Consider the following 21,701-nt stretch of genomic DNA (forward strand, 5'->3'; position numbering starts at 1 on the left):
GTGGCTATAAGGCCCTGCAGCACAGCAGTGGCGACGCCAGCTCTGGATTTGGAGTATAAAGGCAAATGGTAATGCTTGATGAAGGTATGCACAGAACTCCATGTTGCTGCTTCCAAAATATCCTTGGTAAGTACTCCTCTGAGGTAGGCAGATGAAGTGGCTGTTGCCCTGGTGGAGTGAGATCTAATGCTTCTAGGTACAGGTTTTCCATGGTGAGTATAGCAGAAACGTATACAATGTCCTATCCATTTTGAGATAGTTTGTTTTGAAATGGCTTTTCCCTGTGCTCCTGCAGCATATGCTACCAATAATTGCTCAGATTTTCTGAAAGCTTTGGTTTTGTCCAAGTAGAAGCGTAACTGCCTGTGAATGTCCAAAGAATGTAGTAGTCTCTCCCCTTTGTTCTGTGGTTTTGTACAGAAAGTTGGCAAGTGAATAGTTTGGTTTAGAGCCACACTTGATACCACCTTTGGCATAAAAGTAGGGTTAGTTCTTAAAGACACCCTGTCTTGGTGGAAAATGAGGAAAGGTTCCACTGCCATTAGTGCCTGTAATTCTGAAACTCTTCATGTTGGTGTTATTGCCAGTAGCAGAGCAGTTTTCCAAGAGATGTATTTTAATTCTGCTGTGTTAGCTGGCTCAAAAGGCGGTAGAGTTAATTTTTCCAAAACAAAGTTGAGGTCCCAAGTTGGGGTAGGTGCTCTAAGGGGCGGTCTTATGTTTTAAACCCCTCTGAGGTACTGTTTGAGCAAAGGGTTAGAAAAAATTGGTGGATACGTGTTGTAATGAGCAGAAATGGCTGAAGCGTGGATCTTGATGGATGAGGAGAGGCCCTCGTCCAGCATCTCAGTTAAATATTGAAGTATCGGAGGAATGTTTGGGACAAGAGGGTCAAGGCTGTGCGCCTGGTTCCAGGCACAGAATCTCTTCCATTTATCTGAGTAGGCTTTCCTGGTGCTAGGCCTTCTGACCTCCAGAATGACATCCATAACAGCTTTGGAGAGAGGCGCTGCTTGCTTGACTAAGGAATTTTCCATGTAGCTAGGTTTAAGGTCTTTAGCTGGCTGTGAAGTATCTGATTGTTGTGCTGTGTCAGCAAATGTGGGATTTGAGGCAAAATCCAGGGTGGTTCTTGTGCTAAGTTCTTTAAGATTGGGTACCAGTGTTGGCGTGGCCAGTCTGGTGCAATCAGGATCATCTTTGGCTCTTCTTGCCTGGCTTTTATTAGTACCTTTGGAAGGAGAGGTAAAGGAGGGAAAGCGTGTACTTGCAGGTTTTTCCAGCTGAATGAGAGGGCATCCACTTTCCATGCTTGTGGATGGTAATTCCTTGTGCAGAATTTCTGTAGCTGGCAGTTCATTGGGGATGCAAACAGATCTATGTCCGGGCTCCACCATTTTTGTGTTATCATTCTGAATATTTGTGGATTCAATTCCCATTCGTGTGGATCCATGATGTTTCTGCTTAGGTCGTCTGCCACTGTGTTTTTCTCTCCTGGCAGGAATTGTGCTTGCAGATGAACTTGGTAGTCTAGAGCTGTGTTCCACAAGGTCATGGCTTGTCTGCAGAGGGGGTAGGAGTGTGTGCCCCCTTGCTTGTTTATGTACCACATAACTGTGGTGTTGTCTGTCTTTAGTAGTAGATGTCCCGGATGCAGCAGGTCCTTGAAAGCTATAAGTGCATTTTGTACAGCTAGCATCTCTTTTTGATTGATGTGAAGATGCCTTTGCTCTGTGGGCCACTCGCCCCGAATACATTTTCCTGCCATGTGTGCTCCCCAGGCGTAATTCGATGCATCTGTTGTCAGTGTTTGCCTGGCTGTGGGTTGAGTAAAAGGCTGTCCCTTGTTGAGGTGACAAGCTTGAGCCCACCATCGAAACTCCTGTTGAAGGCAAGGAATAAGTGGTATGACTGTTTCCAAACTTTGACAGTGTTGAGACCATGCACTCTTTAGGTACCACTGTAGTTTCCTCATATGCAGTCTGGCATATGGAATTAGTAGTATGCAAGATGCCATGTAGCCCAAGGCCTGTAGAATTTTTCTTGCAGGGAGTTGGGTTTTTGTTGCAATCAATTGAAAGTACTGAGCCAGTTGTCCTTGCTTGTCTGGCATGAGATAAGCCATCTGGGCTGTTGTGTTCAAGCTGGCACCCAGGAATATTATCTGTTGTGAGGGCACTAGTTTTGATTTCTTTTCGTTTACTGTGTACCCCAGGCAACTTAAAATCTTTTTTACGAACGCCAGATGCTTTAGAAGAATGCCCTTGCTCTCTGCTTGAATCAGGCAGTCATCCAGGTATGGATAAATTTGAATTCCTTTTTGCCTGAAAAATGCAATTACTGGTGTCAGGCACTTTGTGAAGACCCTGGGCGCAGTAGATAAACCACAGGGCAGTTCAGAGAATTGATAGTACATTGAACCAGCTAGTAATCAGAGGTATCTTCTGCAGTTTTGTCTGATAGGGACATGCAGGTATGCCTCCTTGAGGTCCAAAGTCACGAGCCAAGCTTTCTTGCCCAGCATGGGAAGAAGCTGCTGTAGTGTCAACATTTTGAATTTCAGAACATCCAGGTAAGTTTTTTTAGAGAAGAAAGATCCAGAATGGGTCTCCAGGCTTTGTCCTTTCTGGGAACCAGAAAGAGTCTTGAGTAAAATCCTTGTCCTTGCTCCTGTGGTGGTACCTTTTGAATAGCTCTCATGTCCATGAGTGCTGTAATTTGTTTTTGAGCCTCTGCCCACTGATTTGGTGGCAGATTTGGCATTCCTTTTAACCTTGGCAGAGTGTGAAAGTGGAACCTGTAACCTTGAGATACAATGTTGAGAACCCATTTGTCTTTGATGATGCAATGCCAATTGTGATAGAAAAGCGCCAGTTTTCCTCCTAAGGGGGCTGCCAAGAGAGAGCTGTTTGGCAGCTGTAGTGGGAAGTCATTGAGGCTGCTTTTTATAAGGTTGTGGCCTGTCTTCCCCTTCTTTCTGGCCTGGTGTACCCCATTGTCGAGGCCTGTAAGGACCTTGTGCTTGACATCTACCTCTTGGACGTCTGTATCTGCCCTTTGAGGTCTGTCTGTGACTGGAAAGGACCAATTCTTTGTTGGCCAATTTCTGCTAAAACGAGGAGGATGAACCTGTAAGAAATCCTTCACCGTTTGCATAGATTTTGCCTTATCCTCCACCTTCTTTAATACCTCCTCTGCCTTAACTCCAAACAACACATCCCGCTGCAAAGGTGCATCCAATAATTTTGCCTTAACATGATCTGGTAACGTATGTTCTTTTAACCAAGCATGTCTTCTAATGACAGAGCCTGTAACTGCTGCTCCACAGGAGGCCTCTAAGGAATCAAACCCACATTGCAAAGTATGTTTTCCCACTTGTTCAGCTGCATGCAATAAATCCTGCATTTCTTTAAAATTAGGAGAATCTGAATCTGGAAGCATCTTTTGTTTCAACTGAGACATCAAAAATTGCTGATATTTTAGCATGTGAAAATGGCAATTTGAGGCTCTCATTGCTAAAGTTGCAGACGTATAAACTTTCTTTCTCCATCTGTCTAATGCTCTGGAATCTCTGTCAGAGGGAACTGGGTTTTTTTTGCTGATGAGCCCTTAATCCCTTTGGGTCCCTGATAAATAGTTTCAGGGTCAGCAACAGGGCTTTTATACAGAAATTTGTGAGAGTCAGGGACTCTGTAATATCTATCAGGTTTAACTGGGGCTGGAGGTAAGGAGTCAGTGTTTAAGCTGGATTCAGTGTACACATCATCCACAATATCTAACACTGGCGGAATAGCAAGGGGTCTGTGTTGAGGCAACAAAAGGAAGTCTCTGAGCCTTTTCTTGGATTCTGAGTAATCCTGGCCTTCCCAGTGGAAATGCTCCCTCATGGAATGTAAGGTCTCCCCAAAGGAATAGTCCTCAGGCGGAGAGGCTGATGGAATTGATTCCTCAGCATCAGAATCCTCATAAGGGGGTAAGGAATATCCTAAGTCTGAGGATGAATCTGAAGAAATGGACACCTGGTCGGAAGATTCGTAGTCTGCATCCTGTCTGGACCTTTTATCAGGAGGGGGATGGGACCCCCTGATCAGGGTGATTAGGTCTTCAGCCATTTTGAGCATTTGTTTCTTAGGCATGGAAGCCTGTCCTGGAGAATGCTGCATCTGTTTCTTTGTTTTTAAGGGGGCCTTAGACTTAGCAGAGGGTTTAATGGTTAACTGGGTAGGTCTGAAAACACCCTCTGAGGCAGTGGATTGCTCAGCTACTTTGGTTCCCTCTGAAGGGTTAGTTTCGTTAGGCTGAAAACCTAGAGCGTCCGAAGGCCCAGCCAGCTCCACGTGGGAGTCGGAGGCGGTCTGTGGTAGCGGTCGTCAGGGGCTGCGTAGGCGCCTCGCTGAAAACCGGAGAACTGGCAACCGGCCTAGAAGAGGCCTCGTCGTCAGTTTTGGGCCTCGGATGCCTGTCCTTGTCTTTGCGCTTTTTATGTGTTCCGGTCGTCGGAAGTTCCGATGGCATGGTGTAATTGAATTTTCTGCCAAAATAATGTCGGGCAAAATCAAACCGATGTTTAATAGTGCGCTCGTTAAACCTAGCACAAAACCGACAACCAGTGACGTCGTGGTCTGGGCCTAGGCATGGAATACAATAGGAATGGAAATCCTTATGAGGTATTTGCTTCGCACAAGAAATACAGTTATTAACTTTTACTGACATCGGTCTGAGGCAAGAAAAAGTTTCCCCAATGGGGTACTTAGCTTTGTAGAAGACTTTGGTTCTGGATTCGGAATGAAAATCTCAAGAGTCTGCCAACCAGCACTTGCGAACTGCTTCTGCTTCTGTCACCGCGTGGCAAGAAAGACTGAAGAAAATGGCGTTGGCTACATCTTATATACCCCTGTCGCACTGACGTCAAGGAGGAGGCGACAGCAACCGACACCGGACCAAGACTTTGGAACTCGGGCCGGCTGGGGAACCGCCTGATGGCAGGATAACCCAAGTGTAATGACTGCAGCAGTGTCACACGATGAACATCGAGAGGCCACTAAAGAGCAACTCTGCTAAGTAATCCAGGATTGGGAGGTACTGCCCCCTTTTGATTGTTTTCAGGAGCAGAATCTTTTCCATTTTCCTGCATAAGATTTTCTTGTGCTGGGCCTTCTGGCCTCTGTGATGATGTCCAGGACCGGTTTGCTTAACAGTGACTTCTTGTTAGTTTTTAGTGTATGAGCCATGCTGAAAGTTTTAGAGTCTGTAGGTCTGGGTGCAGTACCTTCTCCCTCTCCTAGGTCAAGAAGTCTGACCTTAGGGGAAGCAGCTTCGGGGACTAGAAGGTCAGACAGCGTAGTAAGGGGTGCCAATGCTGTCTGGGCCAATCTGGAGCGATGAGGATGACTTTTGGTCTCTCCTCTCTTATTTTGATCAGAACCTTGAGAAGAAGAGGCAGAGGAGGGTATGCATACACAAAGAGGGAGCGCCAGGGGAAGGTCAAGGCATCCACCTTCCATGCTAGGAGGTGAAACTCCCTAGTGCAAAACTTGTGCAGCTGGAGGCTGAGGTGTAAGGCAAAGAGGTCCTCCGCTGGGATCCCCCACTCCTGGGTGATTTGCAGAAAGATTTCTCTGTGGAGCTGCCATTCGTCCAGTCCAGTAAGTTTCTGCTTAGGTGATCTGCCAGTGTGTTGTTGATCCCTGGTAAGTACTCGGCAATTAGGTGTAGGCCCATGGAGGTAGCTCTAAGCCACAGACTCATGGCTAACTTGCACAGGGGGTAAGATTGGGTGCCCCCCTGCTTGTTGATGCACCACATTACTGTGGTGTTGTCTGTTTTTATAAGGAGTACCCCTGGCCTGAGATGTGGTTGCAAGGAAGTCAGAGCATTTTGCACTGCCATCATTTCTTTCTGTATGATGTGCAAGTGAAGTTGCTGGGCATTACAAAGGCCCTGGGTACACCTGCCTCCTAGGTGAGCGCCCCAAGCTATGTCTGAGGCATCGGTGGTGATTGTCTGGCTGGAAGGGCAGAGGATGAAGGGAAGACCCTTGTTCATGGCACAGGCCTCTGCTCACCAGAGAAATTCATCCCTTATGCAAGGGATCAGTGGGAGAGTGGTGTCTAGGGACTGAGAGTGCTGACACCAAAGGTTCTTTAACTACCGCTAAATCTTTCTCCTGTGCAGCCTGGCAAGAGGGATGAGAAGGATGCATGATGCCATGTATCTCTGGGCTTGCAGGAGCTTCCTTGCAGTGAGGGGACTTCTGGAAGCCAGCTGGGTGAAGTAGGGAGGCAGGAAACTGTGCTTTTCTGGGGATAGGAAGGCCATTACGGTTGCTGTGCCTAGCACAGCACCCAGGAAAACAATTTTCCTGGTGGGGTTTTGCTTTGATTTGTTCTCGTTGATGGTGAACCCTAGGGAAGTTAGGAGTTTTTTGACAAAGACAAGATCCTGGAGTAACTTTTCTTTGCTATTCGCCTGAATGAGGCAGTCATCCAGGTAAGGGTAAATCTGTATATTTCTCTGTCTGCAGAATTCTATAACCGGGGCCAAGCATTTGGTGAATATTCTGGGAGCAATAGACAAGCCAAAGGGCAGTGCAAAAAACCTGAAAGTGCTGACTGCCTGCTCTGAAGCGCAGGAATTTTCTGCACGATTCCCTGATGGGGATGTGGAGGTAGGCATCTTTTAGGTCTAGTGTCACCAGCCAGGCATTTTGTGCGATCATAGGCAAGAGCTGCTGGAAGGCTAGCATTTGGAATCTGGGGACCACCAAGGAGGTGTTCAGTTTGGAAAGATCCAGGATGGGGTGCCAAGTGCCCTCTTTTTTGGGAACAAGGAAAAGTCTGACGTAAAAACCTTTTCCTGTTTGATCCGGAGGGACAGATTCTACTGCCCCCTAGGATATTAGGGTTTTTACCCGTTTTAATGCCTCTGCCCACTGGTTGGGGAGAGGTCTGAGTACCCTCTTGGAATTGTGAGTTTACTGACTGAGAATCTGTATCCCTGAGAAATTACTTTTAATACCCATTGGTCCTTGTTTATAGAGACCCAATTGTCCATGAAGAGGGTGAGCCTTCCTCCTAGTTTTAGATGAGTGAAAGGAGGGAAGAGGGGGGAGGAAGAGTCACTGTGAGTGCTTACCTCAGAAGCATGGCTTAGAACCCCCTGCCTTAGAGGCAAAGTGGTCCATTGTTTGCTTCTTTGCTGGTTCTGAGATGGTGGCCTGGATGTCCTGTCCCTGTGGGGCTTTGGCCCTGTCTGCTAGGTGCAGGGAAGGCCTAGTGTTTAGAGGGGAAGTTCCTGCTGAATCTGGGCAGTTGAACTTGAAAGAAATCTTTTACTGTTTGCATAGATTTTGCTTTGTCTTCCATCTTTTTAAGCACCTCTTCTGCTTTTTCCCCAAACAGGCATTCCTTATCTAGGGGTGCATCAATAAGTTTAGACTTGACATGATCAGGGAGAGGTTGTTCCTTCAGCCATGCATGTCTTCTAATAAGAGATGCTGTCACTGCTGCCCTGCCAAGGGCTTCTAGGGCATCATATCCACATTGCAATGAATGCTTGGCCACTTGACAAGCAGATTGTAGTAATTCTGCCAGCTGTTTTGAGTTGGTACCATCAGGGGAGGTAGCAATCTTCTGTTTTAATTGTTCCAAAGTGTGTTATTGATAGTTTAACATATGGAACTGACAATTGAGTGCTCTGATAGCTAAGGTTGCAGAGGTGTATACTTTCTTACCCCATCTGTCCAGAGCTCTGAAGTCTCTGTCAGAAGGAAGAGGATTCTTGGAAGAGGATTCTTGGCAGAACTAGTCTTAGCTCCTTTGGATCCCTGTGTAATGACCTCAGGGTCTGCAGCAGGGTTCCTGTACAGGTATTTATGAGAATCCGGTACTCTGTAGTACCTGCCAGGTTTAGTTGGGACAGGAGGCAGGGCATCAGGGGCTAAACTGGATTCAAGGAAAACATCATCCACCACTTCTAGACTATGTGGGATGGCCAGGGGTCTGTGCTGGGGCAGGTCCAGAAACTCTCTAAGGCGTTTCTTTGATTGTGGGTAGTCCTGAGATTCTCATTGAAAATGTTCTCTGAGGGAGTGAAGGGTTTCCCCGAAGAAGAGGTCCTCTGGAGGGGAGGCAGAGGAGATGGATTCCTCTGCATCTGAATCCTCATAAACAGTTAAGGGCTGTTGTTCCTCTCCAAAGGCAGAATAATCAGATTCCTCAGACTCCTGGTCTGTCATAATTTCTGGAGAAGAAGCCCTTTTGCTTTGAGTGGGGGCTTGAGTACCTCGGATAAGGGAGATGAGATCCTCCGCCATTTTAAGCATTTGAGCTTGGGGGAACAGTAGCAAGATGGTGGCTAGAAGCAGATTTCCTAGGAGTGGCCTGGCTTCGAGGCCTAAGAGAATCTGTCAGTCTCTGAGAAACAGTAGTCTGAAGAGAAGACGTCATTTTCTGTCAAGAACTGGTAGTGCGAACGGCCTTCTTGGAACCCAGTGCCTGTGTCGCGGCTCCGGACCCAACCGAGGGAGAGACAGCCAAAGGCTTGAAAGACAAAGTGGATTTCTGTGGCATACCGGACTCCGAAAGGGTCTCGGCAGAGGCCTGTGTAGAAAGCGAGTTGGGCGTCAGGGGCTGTGAAAGCACCTCACTGAATTCCGGAGAACTGACAACTTACTTAGCGGTAGCGTCGTCGGAAGCCTTAGCCTTGTGTGGCCTGTCTCTATCTTTACGTTTTTTCAGAATGTTGGTGGATTGTTGGCTGACTGATGCCATATTGGAATTTGAAAACAGAATACAAAAATAATTGTCTAAAAAAAAGCTCCATGGCAAATGGTTTTCGCATTAAAAAGGGCACAGAACTGGCAACGAGGGACGTTGTGGTCTGGACCTAAACAAGTGATGCAGTAAGAATGAAAGTCTCACTGTGGGGTCTGCTTTCCACAGGCGAGACCACGGTTAACTTTTTTGGACATCGGTTAGAGAAAGAATAAAGGGTTTCCAATGGGGTACTTAGCTTTAGACGTTTTCTGCTGAAATATGACTTTTGGTAGTGACTGACCGGCACTCCTGTGAACTGCTTCTGCTACGGGCTCCACGGCAAGAAAGACTGGTGTAATGACGTCGGCTGCCATGCTTTATAGTACTAATGACCTAACGTCAGACTACAGGTGACAGCAGCCAGCACACAAAAACATTGACTCTGGTATTTGGGCCGGCCGAGGGCTACCACAGCAGGGATAACCCACAGGTGATGACTGCAACAGTAAAACATGAAGAACATCAGCTGTTTCTTTACTAAATATGCAAAACACCTACAAATTGATAGTGGTTGCAATTCAGGTACAGTCCTTTCAGAGAAATATCTTGTCTAATCACTCAAAATTGCTAAACGTCACTGCAGCGTCAATAATAATAAGGGTTAACAAGACAGACTATGAAAGAGACTGAGTTGGTCACACTGCTTCTGGAAAAACACAATGTGCACATTTAATAAAGATTCTATTCAAACCTACCCTTCATCAGGTGTGCCCTGCTCCAGGGTTCGACATTCTCTAGGTTCATGGATGACCTCAATGTCATCTGCAGGAAATTCAAGAATGTCCCTAAGGGGACCAGACTCTGTGATCGGTGGGTGATTCATAAGGTATTCTTCAAATTCCACAGGGTCTACTACATCTGTAAGAGGCACCTACAAATGAAAATGTTAAGTATTATTTTCTACAATCGCAATTCACAACAGTTAACGATAATGACACTAATGACAGGCTATCACACGGTTATAAAGATGACCAACATCTTTCATAGTGGACAATGGGAAGACTGAAGAATGAAGCAGCAAGTAATTTTCTTAGAAAATACACAAAGTTATTCTTTACCCAGGAGTACAGTTCTAATACCCTTTTGCTTGATTACTTATTTTATGTATAAATTCAGAAATACGTATATTAGGTGAATATACCTATTCGGTGAATCATTTGCACATGGGATCAGAGTCACAGACATGGTGAATTTCTTTAGCTATTAACTAGTGCATTCAAAACACGATTCAGTGTTTCTACAATGCTTCACTAAAGACAGAAAGACATAACATGCATTATCAGTAACAATGGTAAACAAACAGTGAAAGTACACATGCACATTAGCAAATACTTGGATAACTTCTTGATATTGGGATCATTTCAGTGGCTCTGCTGGACAGAGGCACAGGGAACTAATCTAAGGGGGTGGTGAAAGCTAACACATTCTGGCTAGGCTTATAAATGCCTTCGGGCAGATAGCCTAGTACCTACCTATGAACGTATAAAACAAAAAGAGATTTATTTTACAGGAAGCACAAACTACCTGTCATGCCAAAAGGAAAGGAGATTTAGTCTGACCTCTATTAAGTTGACATTCCAATTTCTCTAGAAACAACGACATACCAAAAGATAATCAATGCAGCCAGTTTATTAGTCTTAGAGCTATATATACACAAGTATGTAACATACTTACTTTTTAAACCTTAGAAGATATACTGCACTGTACATTTACAGGATGCATTACTTAAGCACTACATACCAGGCGTGCCATAGGTTATTTACAGCTAAGTGAAAACTTCAGTGAACTTACCAAAAAAAACAAAAAACAAAAAAAAAAAAAAACAACTCCATCAATGCACCCTTGCAATCTCAAGAATCATATCTTACTTTTGAACTGTCCATATTACATGTATTTTTTTTTTTTTTTTTTTTTTTTAGTGCTCTACCTTACATGGAGAATTTAACAGGCATATTTACACTAGACACCTGTCTTGTTTTCGGGACAGCTCATAATGCAATACTGCTTCATTTAGAAAAAAAGAGGATGAGGATGAGGATTACCGCCCCGCATGCGACTCAGCTATCAAAGTTCTGTCTGTATTTCCTTGTAAATGGACTGGTTGTAGTACTTCTGAGTGCTCCTTTTCATGTTACTTCAATTTCAACATATTTGTCTTGTACAATGTCAGTGATTTCCTCTATATAGTTGTCCATCTGCCCTTTCAACTTCACTGCATCTTGGCTCAGCTGTTTTAAAAATCTCACATCCATACAGATCTATATGGAATACATTAAAATGCCCAGAATACTTCACACTAAATAGCCCCATAATCTGAGCTCTGTATTGTACTGCAGTACAATAACACAGATGCTACTTCTTAGAGGAGACTGGGAACCATATTCTGTTTCTAGAACTAGGAGTAGACGCATTCCATACAAATGTTACAAGAACATGCCAGAAAAATCAACAAGATCCTGAACAGAATCTCTCTCATGGAGGCAGGATGAAAATAATTTTATTTTCAGTTAGTGCTACGTATAGTTATGTTTCCACTGCCCATTAAGATACAAATGACCGGTAATATTCTACATTCCTCTTTACTACTGAATCCTGAAGAACTAATGGCTGATGTCTAGGGACCTGATTGTGTGCTTCCTGAAATAAACCTGAAACAAAGTCATCAAAAAATAATATATTTTTTTGGAAACACAAGAATAGATTTCTATGGTACAGCTTTTAATTATTCCTACCTAGTTTTTTTTCATACTTGGTAATAAGCATGAAAGCTTAATGTTAAAGTTTTGACTTGCATTCCTCTTTTGAATGTCAGTGCTTCAAATGTTTTACGTTACACTAACCTAAGGGATACTTTTTGGTAACTTTTGTGAATTACTTTAGTAAGCATATATTACTACCATTAGAAATTACGCATTTTCAGTTTTAACTTGCTTATTTTCCTCCTTGGGCCTTGCCCAATGGCTCCGTGACTGTTTTCCATGGACTAGCAGAGAGACTAATGGTCCATCTGTTCATCAGGGGAGCCCTTAACACCCATTAATCTGATTCAGTGGGACTCGCACAGCTCTACGAGTACAAGCACACACAGCTAATTCTACAATGGTAGGTGATGTTATGTGGCAGGCTTAGCCACCTGCCTCCCTTTCATCAGTACAGTTAAGCTGGTAATGAACCCAGGTCATCTGGGCTGTAGTCAAGGCTACATATCCCTCTGTGCCATGTGCTCAGTCCCCTTCATTTCATTTCTGATCCAAGTCAATATGGCACCACTAATACATATTGTGACAGAAGGTGCTCAACAAAACATACTTTTAAGCAAAAAAAAAAACAATAATAAAGGACGATGGGGTGGCATAAGAAATAAAATGTCTCAAAGGTTTGCTGCCACAATAAGATTCCATTTTCTCTCATTAAGTCATACTAACAAAAATAAGTTCCAAACAGTCTAAAAAGCATTTGAATTCTCAGAACAAATGCAAAAGTAATACTTCGAAGGATGCTAACCCAAGGCAAAATGACTGGAGCTAGTCATAATGGCAGACTCGTGCCCAAAAATTAAAAACAAAGCCCATGAAGGACAGATTTTGCTGGTGTGGAGTTTATGATGTCCGCATAGAGTTTGTTGTCAGTGATCTCATACTAATTTGACCTTGAAACGAAGATCAAATAGAATAAAAATGTTATACCTGGCTTGATTTTACAGAGAAAGAAAACACTGACATTCTATTTATTTATATTTATTTTATTATTATTATCATTATTTTTGCAAAGGACTTTTTGCCTACAACTCCATCACAACTCTTTTTAAATATAATTACACCCCCATGCCAGAATACAAAAGCTTTTGAAGGGCTTTTAGAGTTGTTAGTGGTCTTGCTGAAGTTTAAAATTAAGTCAAGTGAGAGTTAGGTCTAAAGATCACTACACTGTTAGCATACAGGATGGGGTCGGACAGATGAAATTCAAAGTGTGCTTACAAATAATGTAAAAAGTCAGACCAGGAATAAACCTTGGTAGACACATACTAGGAAGGCAAAAGGTGAAAAATGGATTTGAAATATGTTTGACTTAACTACTAAAGCAGAAAATAGCTTCAGGATAAAAGTGCCGTTGGGTAATGAGTTAAGAAGTAGTTCGCTACCATTACAAAAAATCTTCAAAAAATATTAGAGTCCTGGGTAGCAAATCAGCACCCTCTGAGGTCAGAACAGTGTCAGTAAAAAGAAAAAGGCCAGACTTTTACCTAGGATAAAACTATGCTTGTACCTTTTCAAGATGTTATGCTTATGCAAGTACTCTGTCTTATTCATGAATGATCTTCTCAATAATTTAGAAGGACAGGAGGAAAGGAGACAGATTTATATTCAGAAAGATTATTTTTGCATGTAAGAAGACAAAGGCCACTTTCTATAGGAGGAATACACGGTTGTGTAAAATCTTACCATAAAACAGTTGATGTCCTTCTCTTCACTGTTGTAGTATTCTTAACATGAGGGATCCCCTGTCAAGGGTGTCCCAACGTAAGGCTGGTATACCAAAGTCTTTGGGTTGCTATTGATATGCCGTATGTCACATGCATGATTCCCACATAAGGCGTAGGCCATACAGGTGATGACTTATCCTCAGAACTGAGAGCCCCAGGAGGAACCTAGCTCTAGGATATTAGAGGGAAACATACACATCCACAGGAACAAAAGACAGTACTGTTGTGTACACTTACCATAAATGTAGATGTTCGAGTGTATTCACTGTTGCAGTCATTACATTTGGGTAATTTGCTAGCAGGTTGCCCTCAGTCGGCCTGAATTCCAAAGTCTTGGGTCCTGCGTCGGTTGCTGTCTACTCTTCCATGATGTCAGGTCGTCAGGGGTATAAAACATGCAGCCGACGCCATTTTCTTTAGTTTTTCTTGCCCCCAAAAAGGTAGCAGTATTTCATATATATATATATATATATATATATATATATATATATATATATATATATATATACATACATGCATCAATACATATATCTATAAACATGCATCAATATAAACTTTACCTTCATCTACAAGCAAATACACCACATAGGTTGCAGAAGATTGAGAAGGAAAGATAAACTAGAATAACAGGGGGATGGCGGGAGGGTAACCTGGACTGCAACAGTGAATACACTCGAACATCTACATTTATGGTAAGTGTACACAACTGTACTATGTTCTTCATGTTTCACTGTTGCAGTCATTACATTTGGGTAGAATCCCAAGGCTATGGTTGGGAGGCTGGAGCTAAACAGCATTAGGAGCGGCTATAAGGCCCTGCAGCACTGCAGTGGCAAAGCCTGCCCTGGACTTAGAGTAGAGAGGCAAATGGTAATGCTTTGTAAAGATGTGAACAGAACTCCAAGTAGCAGCCTCTAGAATGTCTTTGGTTGGTACTCCTTTGAGAAAGGCTGCTGAAGTAGCTGCAGCTCTGGTGGAATGAGACCTAATGCCCTTGGGCAGAGGTTTACCATGGGGTAAGTAGCAGAAACGGATGCAGTGGCTTATCCATTTTGAAATGGTCTGTTTTGAGATAGCCTTTCCTTCTGATCCTGCAGCATATGCCACTAGTAATTGCTCAGTTTTTCTTAGAGCTTTTGTCCTGCACAAGTAGAATCTTAGCTGTCTGTGTATGTCCAAGGAATGCAGAATTCTCTCCCATTTGTTCAGCGGATTTGGTTAAAAAGTTGGCAGATGAATTGTTTGGTTAAGAGCCACACTGGAAACCACCTTAGGCATAAAAGTAGGATTTGTCCTCAGAGACACCCTGTCTGGGTAAAATATGATAAAAAGGCTCTAGAGCCATGAGGGCCTGTAGCTCTGAAACTCTTCTTGCTGAAGTAATTTCTAGTAGCAGAGCAGTCTTCCATGATAAGAACTTTATATCAGCGGTAGTGGCTGGTTCAAATGGAGGCAGGGTGAGCTTTTCCAACACATAATTGAGGTCCCATGCAGGTAATAGTGATCTTCTAGGAGGCCTTAGGTTTTTGGCTCCTCTAAGATACTGCTTTAGTAAAGGATGAGAAAAGATTGGTGGCTCTGTATTGTAATGAGCCGAAATGGCAGGGGCATGGATTTTGATTGATGAGAAATATAGGCCTTTGTCAAGCATCTCAGTTAAGTATTGTAATATCTGAGGAATATGTGGTTCTGCTTTATCAGTTCCTTGTGCTTGATTCCAAGCACAGAATCTCTTCCATTTGTCAGCATAAGATTTTCTAGTACTAGGCCTTCTGGTTTCCAAAATGACATCCATCACAGCTTTACTGAGAGGTGTCATTCGTATGATTACAGGATTAGCCATGCTGCCAGGTTCAGAGTCCGTAGTTGATTGTGCAAGATCTGATTGTTTTGCTGGGACAGTAATTGTGGTCTTTGAGGCAAGGTCCAAGCTAGGTACTGAGACAAGTTCCTTAGGATTGGGTACCAGTATTGGCGGGGCCAGTCCGGGGCAATTAATATCATCTTTGGCTTCTCTTGTCTGACTTTTAGGAGGACCTTGGGTAGAAGAGGCAGAGGAGGAAAGGCGTAAACTGACAGGTTTTTCCAACTGAAGGATAGGGCGTCCACTTTCCATGCTTGTCTGTGGTAAGTCCTTGTGTAGAATATTTTCAATTGATGATTTTGAGGAGAGGCAAATAGATCTATGCCTGGACTCCCCCATTTCTCTGTTATCATGCTGAATACTTGTGGATTTAGTTTCCACTCGTGAGGATCCACAAGATTTCTGCTTAAATCGTCTGCCAGAGTGTTCCGTTTTCCTGGCAGGAATTGAGCTTGAAGATTTATTTGGTAGGTCAAAGCTGTGTCCCACAGTGTCATGGCTAATCTGCAAAGGGGGTATGAGTGCGTGCCCCCTTGCTTGTTTATATACCACATGAATGTGGTGTTGTCCGTCTTTATCAATAGTTGTCCTGGATGAAGTAAGTCTTTGAAGGCTGTTAGGGCATTTTGAACAGCTAGCATCTCTTTCTGGTTGATATGTAGATGCATTTGATTTGGTGCCCATATGCCCTGAATGCATCTTACTGCAATGTGGGCTCCACAGGCATAATCTGATGAGTCTGTTCTTAAGGTTTGGCTGGCAGGGGGTAGAGTGAAGGGCCATCCCATGTTTTGGTGACATGCCTTTGCCCACCATAGAAACTCCTGTTGCAGGCAGGGGATGAGAGGAATCATTGTTTCCAGACTGTGTGAATGTTGACTCCATAAACTTTTTAGGTACCATTGAAGTTTCCTCATATGCAGTCTTGCATATGGAATTAGTAGGATGCAGGATGCCATGAAGCCCAGAGTCTGCAGAATGGGTCTTGCAGAACACTGGGTTTTTGTTGCCATCAGTTTGAAGTAAGTAGTTAGTTGCCTTTGTTTGTCTGGCGTGAGGAAAGCCGTCTGGGCCGTTGTATGCAAGCTTGCACCTAGGAATGTTATTTTTTGAGAGGGTACCAGTTGTGACTTCTTTTAGTTTATTGTGTACCCTAGGCATGCTAGAAGCCTTTTCACAAACTCCAGGTGTCATAGAAGAGTGTCCTTATTCTCTGCTTGAATAAGACAGTCCAAGTAAGGATATATTTGAATACTTCTTTGTCTGCAAAATGCAATTACTGGTGCCAGGCACTTTGTAAAGACCCTAGGCGCAGTAGATAAGCCAAAGGGCAGTGCAGAGAATTGGTAATGCATTAAGCCAGCCTTGAATCTGAGGTATCTTCTGCACAACTGTCTTATTAGGACATGCAGGTATGCCTCTTTTAAGTCTAAAGTCACCAGCCAAGCATTCTTGCCCAGCATGGGCAGAAGCTGTTGCAAAGTGAGCATTTTGAATTTTGGAATGTACAGGTATGTGTTCAAAATCGATAAATCCAGTATTGGCCGCCAGGCCTTGCCCTTTCTGGGTACCAAGAACAGTCGAGTAAAAACCTTGTCCTTTTTCCTGTTCTGGTACCGTCTGAATGGCCCCCATATCCATGAGGGACTTAACCTGTTTCTGTGCCTTTACCCATTGTTTTTTTGGCAGGTCTGGCCAACCATTTGCCATTGGCAGAGTGTGGAAATGGAATCTGTATCCCTGTGATACGATGATCAGTACCCACTTGTCCTGGGTCATTAACTGCCAATTTTGAGCAAAAAGTGCTCATTTTCCCCCTATGCGTGCTGCCAAAAGATAAGTGTTTGGTGTAGGCAGAGGGAAGTCATTGGGATTGCTTTCTGTAAGTTTGCGCTCTATATCCTCCAGATTTGGAGGTGGATGCGCCCCATTGCTTTGACCTGTATGAGTCTTGAGCCTGGTATCTGGAACCCTTAGCACATCTGGATTTGCCCCTTTGAGCTCTGTCTGACACAGGAAAGGACCAGTTTTTTGTAGGCCAGTGTCTACTGAATCTAGGTAGCTGCACTTGTAAGAAATCTTTAACAGTTTGCATAGACTTAGCTTTGTCGTCCATCTTCTTTAAAACCTCTTCTGCCTTAATACCAAACAAAGAATCATGTTGTAAAGGTGCATCTAGCAATTTTGTTCTTTTAACCAGGCATGCCTCCTAATCACAGATCCAGTAACTGCGGCCCTGCAGGAGGCCTCTAAAGAATCAAAACCACATTGCAATGTATGCTTTCTAACTTGTTTTCTGCACATTCTGAAATCAACATAATTTTCTGTTTCAGCAATCCCATAACATGTTGTTGGTACTTAAGCATATGAAATTGACAGTTCAAGACCCTGATTGCCAAGGTTGCAGATGTATAAACCTTTTTTCCCCTTCTGTCCAGCGCCCTTGAATTTCTGTCGAAGGGGGTAGGGTTTTTTGCTGTTGAGGCCTTAACTCCCTTTGGACCCTGTGAAATAGTTTCAGGATCAGCAGCAGGGTTTCTAAATAAAAATTTATGAGAGTCAGGGACCCTGTAATACCTGTCAGGCTTACTGGGAGCCGGAGGCAAAGAGTCAGGGATCAGGCTTGACTCCGAAAAAACATCATCCACAATGTCTAACACAGGGAGAATGGCTAAAGGCTTGTGCTGAGGGAGAAGGAGGAAATCCCTGAGCCTCTTTTTTGATTCTGAGAAATCTTGGCTCTCCCAGTGAAAATGCTCCCTCAAAGTATGCAAGGTTTCTCCAAATGAATAATCCTCAGGAGGAGATGCAGATGAAATAGACTCCTCAGCATCAGAATCCTCATAGGGAGGTATAGATAATTCCTGATCAGAAGAGGAATCAGAAGAAATAGAAACCTGATCTGAAGATTCATAGTCAGTGTCTTACCTAGGCCTCTTATCTGGAGGGGGATGGGTACCCTGATCAAGGTAATAAGGTCTTCAGCCATTTTGATCATCTGCTTTTTAGGCATAGAGGCCTGTGCACGTGGCTCAGGCGTCAGTTTTTTTAGTTTTAGAAGGTGTCTTTGCCTATGGTTTTGCAGCTTTCATTGGTTTGATATAAAAATGTTGAGGTCTGAATACACCCTCAGAAACCGGTGCCTGCTCAGCGGCTCTGGACCCATCTGAGGGAGATGCATCCGTCGGTCCTATACCTTGAGTATCTTGCGGTATATGCTGGACACATGGGTGTCGGTAGCGGCCTGCGACTCGAAGGAAGCGGGCATCAGGGGCTGCGAAAGCACCTCACTGAGTACCGGCGAACCGGTGACTGTCTTAGGAGAAGCTTTGTCGTCGGTTTTGGATCTAGACAGCCTTTCTCTGTCCTTTTCTTTGTGTTTTTTATGTACTCCGGTAGTCGGATTGCTATCCGATGACATCTCTGGGTAGTTAAATCTGTTTCCAAAATACTTAGATGCAAAAATATACCGACGCTTAATAGTGCGTTGGTTAAATCTAGCACAAAACCGACAGCCAGGCATGTTGTGATCAGGGCCTAGGCAAGGAATACAGTAAAAATGGAAATCCTTATGAGGTATTTGCTTCCCACAAGTAATACAATTATTAACTTTTTCTGAGATCGGTAAAAAGCAAGAAAAGAGTTTCCCCAATGGGGTACTTAGCTTTATTGAAGACTTCGGTTCTGAAACTCAAATGCGAATATTTCAGTAGTTGGCCGACTGGCACTTGCGAAATGCTTCTGCTTCGGGCACCGCGTGGCAAGAAAGACTAAAGAAAATGGCGTCGGCTGCATGTTTTATACGCCTGATGACCTGACTTCATGGAAGAGAAGACAGCAACTGACGCAGGACCCAAGACTTTGGAATTCAGGCCAACTGAATGCAACCTGCCAGCAGATTACCCAAATATAATGACTGCAACAGTGAAACACAAAGAACATCAGGGAGAAGAGGGAGGAAGCGAATACTGTAACAGTGAAGAACGGGACATCGACTGTTATGGTAAGATTTTACACAACTGTATTATGTCCTTCCGTTTCACTGTTGCAGTATGCTTAACATGAGGGAGAGTGCAAAAGCTCAGGGAGGAGGAAGGGTCAAAACAGCCTTCTAGGAACCCATGAAGAATGACCCTAGCAAAACCAGCCCAAACCCTGCATATGACATCTAACTTGTAATGCTTACTAAAGGTATGCACTGAAGACCAGGTAGCCGCCTCAAGGATAGAATTAGCATCCAAACCCTTGAAAAAAAACACAGGAAGCCACAGCCCTAGTAGAGTAAGCCTTAACCAGAGAAGGAAGGCTCTTACCATGATAACAACAAAAAGAAATGGCTTTAGAAATACAAGGGTAAATAGTCTGCTTGGAAACCGCCAAACTTACTGATCTAAGATGAAAAACAAAAAACTGATCAGATTTTCTAAAAACTTTAGTTTTGTCCAAATAAAATCTGAGTTGTCTATGTACATCCAAAGTGTGCAACACCTTCTCACTAGCAGATTGCAGAGAAGGGAAAAGTTGGCAAACTAATAGACTGATTGAGCGGCAACTTATTCACCACCTTAGGCAAAAAAGAAGGACTGGCATGAAGAAACACTCTGACCTTATGAAAAACTAAAAAATGAAGAACAGCCATAAGGGCTTGCAGTTCAGACACTCGTCTGGCAGAAGTAAAAGCCAACAAAATAATAGTCTTCCAAGAACAATGCAATGTAAGGAAGCTGCAGGCTCAAAAAGGGCCTGAATCAATCTCTCCAAAACAAAATTAAGATCCCAGGAAGGAGGAACAGTCTTCCTTGGAGGTCTAATATGAACAGCGCCTTTAAGAAACTGTTTGGTCTCAAACCTAGAGATTAGAGGACTTGTTACAGGCAGACAAGCAGAAACGGCCAAGAGATGGGCTTTAATAGAAGAATATGCCAACCCAGCATTGAGCAATTCACACAAATAAGAACCAAGGGAACATCCACAGTAAGTGGGTCCAGGTTGTATGAAAGACACCAAACAGAAAACCTCTTCCAGTTGGACAAGTAAGATTTCCTAGTAGTGGGTTTCCTGGCTTGCTGAAGAACCCGAAGCATGTCCTCAGAAAAAAGGTGCTTATAGGGAATCAAAATCCTATAACTCATAGTGCCAGTTCAAAAGTGGACAGGAGGTGATGGATGAGAGATCCCTTGTCTTCTGTGAGAAGTTCCACCCTGTGAGGTAACTTGTGATGACTGCCCTTAGCTAAGTGCAGAAGAAAAAGAAACCAGTGCTGTCTGGGCCCAATGGGAGTCACCAGCAAGATTTTGGGAGCATCTTGTTTTATCTTGCACAGGACTTTTGGAATGAGAGGAAGGGAGGGAAGGCATAAAGAAAGATCCCCTTCCAAGAAAAAGATAGGGCGTCCACCTTCCAGGACAGAGGACATGTATTCCTGACACAAAATTGAGGAAGCTGCCTGCTCAGAGGGGAGGCAAAGAGATCTACTTGAGGAATACCCCACTGTGGATAATGTCCAGAAACACATCCGTGTGAAGCATCCATTCTTGAGACTGTGTTATGGACCTGCTCAGGCAGTCTGCCACACAAAATTCTGACTTGAAGGAATATGCCCTGCCTGAAGTGTGACTTGGTACTAAATTGCTAACTCCCAAACCTGGAGTGCCAATATGCAAAGCAGATAGGACCTTGCCCCCCCCCCCTCCCCCTTGCTTTTTGATGTACTACATCACTCTGATGTTGTCTGAAAAAAATCTTTAGGGCCCCTGAAGAAAACAGAGGATGAAAAGCAGTGAGTGCCAACAAAGAGCCCACATCTTAAAATTGATGTACTCCCTCTGCCATGCTAAGGAGACCAAAGGCCTTGCACTTTTAGGTTTCTGAAGGAAGCTCCCCAACCCCTGTTTAAGGCATCTGTGAACAGCTCCTGAGAGGGAAGCAGGGGTTGAAAGGGAAGGCCTGGATTCAAAGTCATTTGGTGAATCCACCAATGAAATTCCAACTTGAGACAGTGAAGAAGAGGGACTGGAAACTCTAGAGGATGAGAAAGCTGAAGCCAAACCTACTTTAGATACTACTGAACTTTCTCATGTGCAATCTGATGAAGGGAAGCATAGGGATGGTGAAAACCAGGAATCCCAGAGCCCTCAAAGATTCCCTAGCTGAAATCATGGCCAAAGGAATAAGGGACTGAAAAAAAGAAACCAGAGTCAAAGCCTTGGGAGGGGGCAGGGATGCTAGCAAAGGAACAGTCTGAATCCTGCATCCCAGAAAAACATGATCCCATGAAGGGGACAGGAAGGATTTTTGAAAATGTACAGTGATCCCCAGGCTTTGCAACAGAGTGATGAAGCCAAAGCCATGGTGGAGTGAAGCTCCATGGCATGATGACGCTTGTCATGGTGAGACTAGCAGAAAGAAGAAGCATTAGACAGCCATCTAGAAATTGTTTGCTTTAACAGTGTTCTACCCTCTTCTCTTACTGTCATAGGAAAAAAAATAAAAACAACCTGCCTTTTGGAAGGATTTAGTTTTGTTCAAGTAACATTTG

The 21,701-nt window shown here is 43.8% G+C and overlaps 1 protein-coding gene across 8 annotated transcripts in view; it reads right to left on the minus strand.

The window, feature by feature from the left end:
• Positions 1–21,701, minus strand: part of DOCK6 (dedicator of cytokinesis 6) — a 2,991,519-nt gene that overhangs the window by 2,332,896 nt on the left and 636,922 nt on the right. For all 8 annotated transcript variants that reach the window (XM_044084603.1, XM_044084600.1, XM_044084599.1 and 5 more), the window contains exon 3: positions 9,512–9,687. In XM_044084603.1, coding sequence (XP_043940538.1) covers positions 9,512–9,687 — 176 coding nt within the window. The remainder of the gene's footprint in view (positions 1–9,511; positions 9,688–21,701) is intronic.

This window comes from Protopterus annectens, chromosome 9.part0 (genome assembly GCF_019279795.1).
Source record: "Protopterus annectens isolate FY-2018-M chromosome 9.part0, PAN1.0, whole genome shotgun sequence".
Lineage (NCBI taxonomy): Eukaryota > Metazoa > Chordata > Ceratodontiformes > Protopteridae > Protopterus > Protopterus annectens.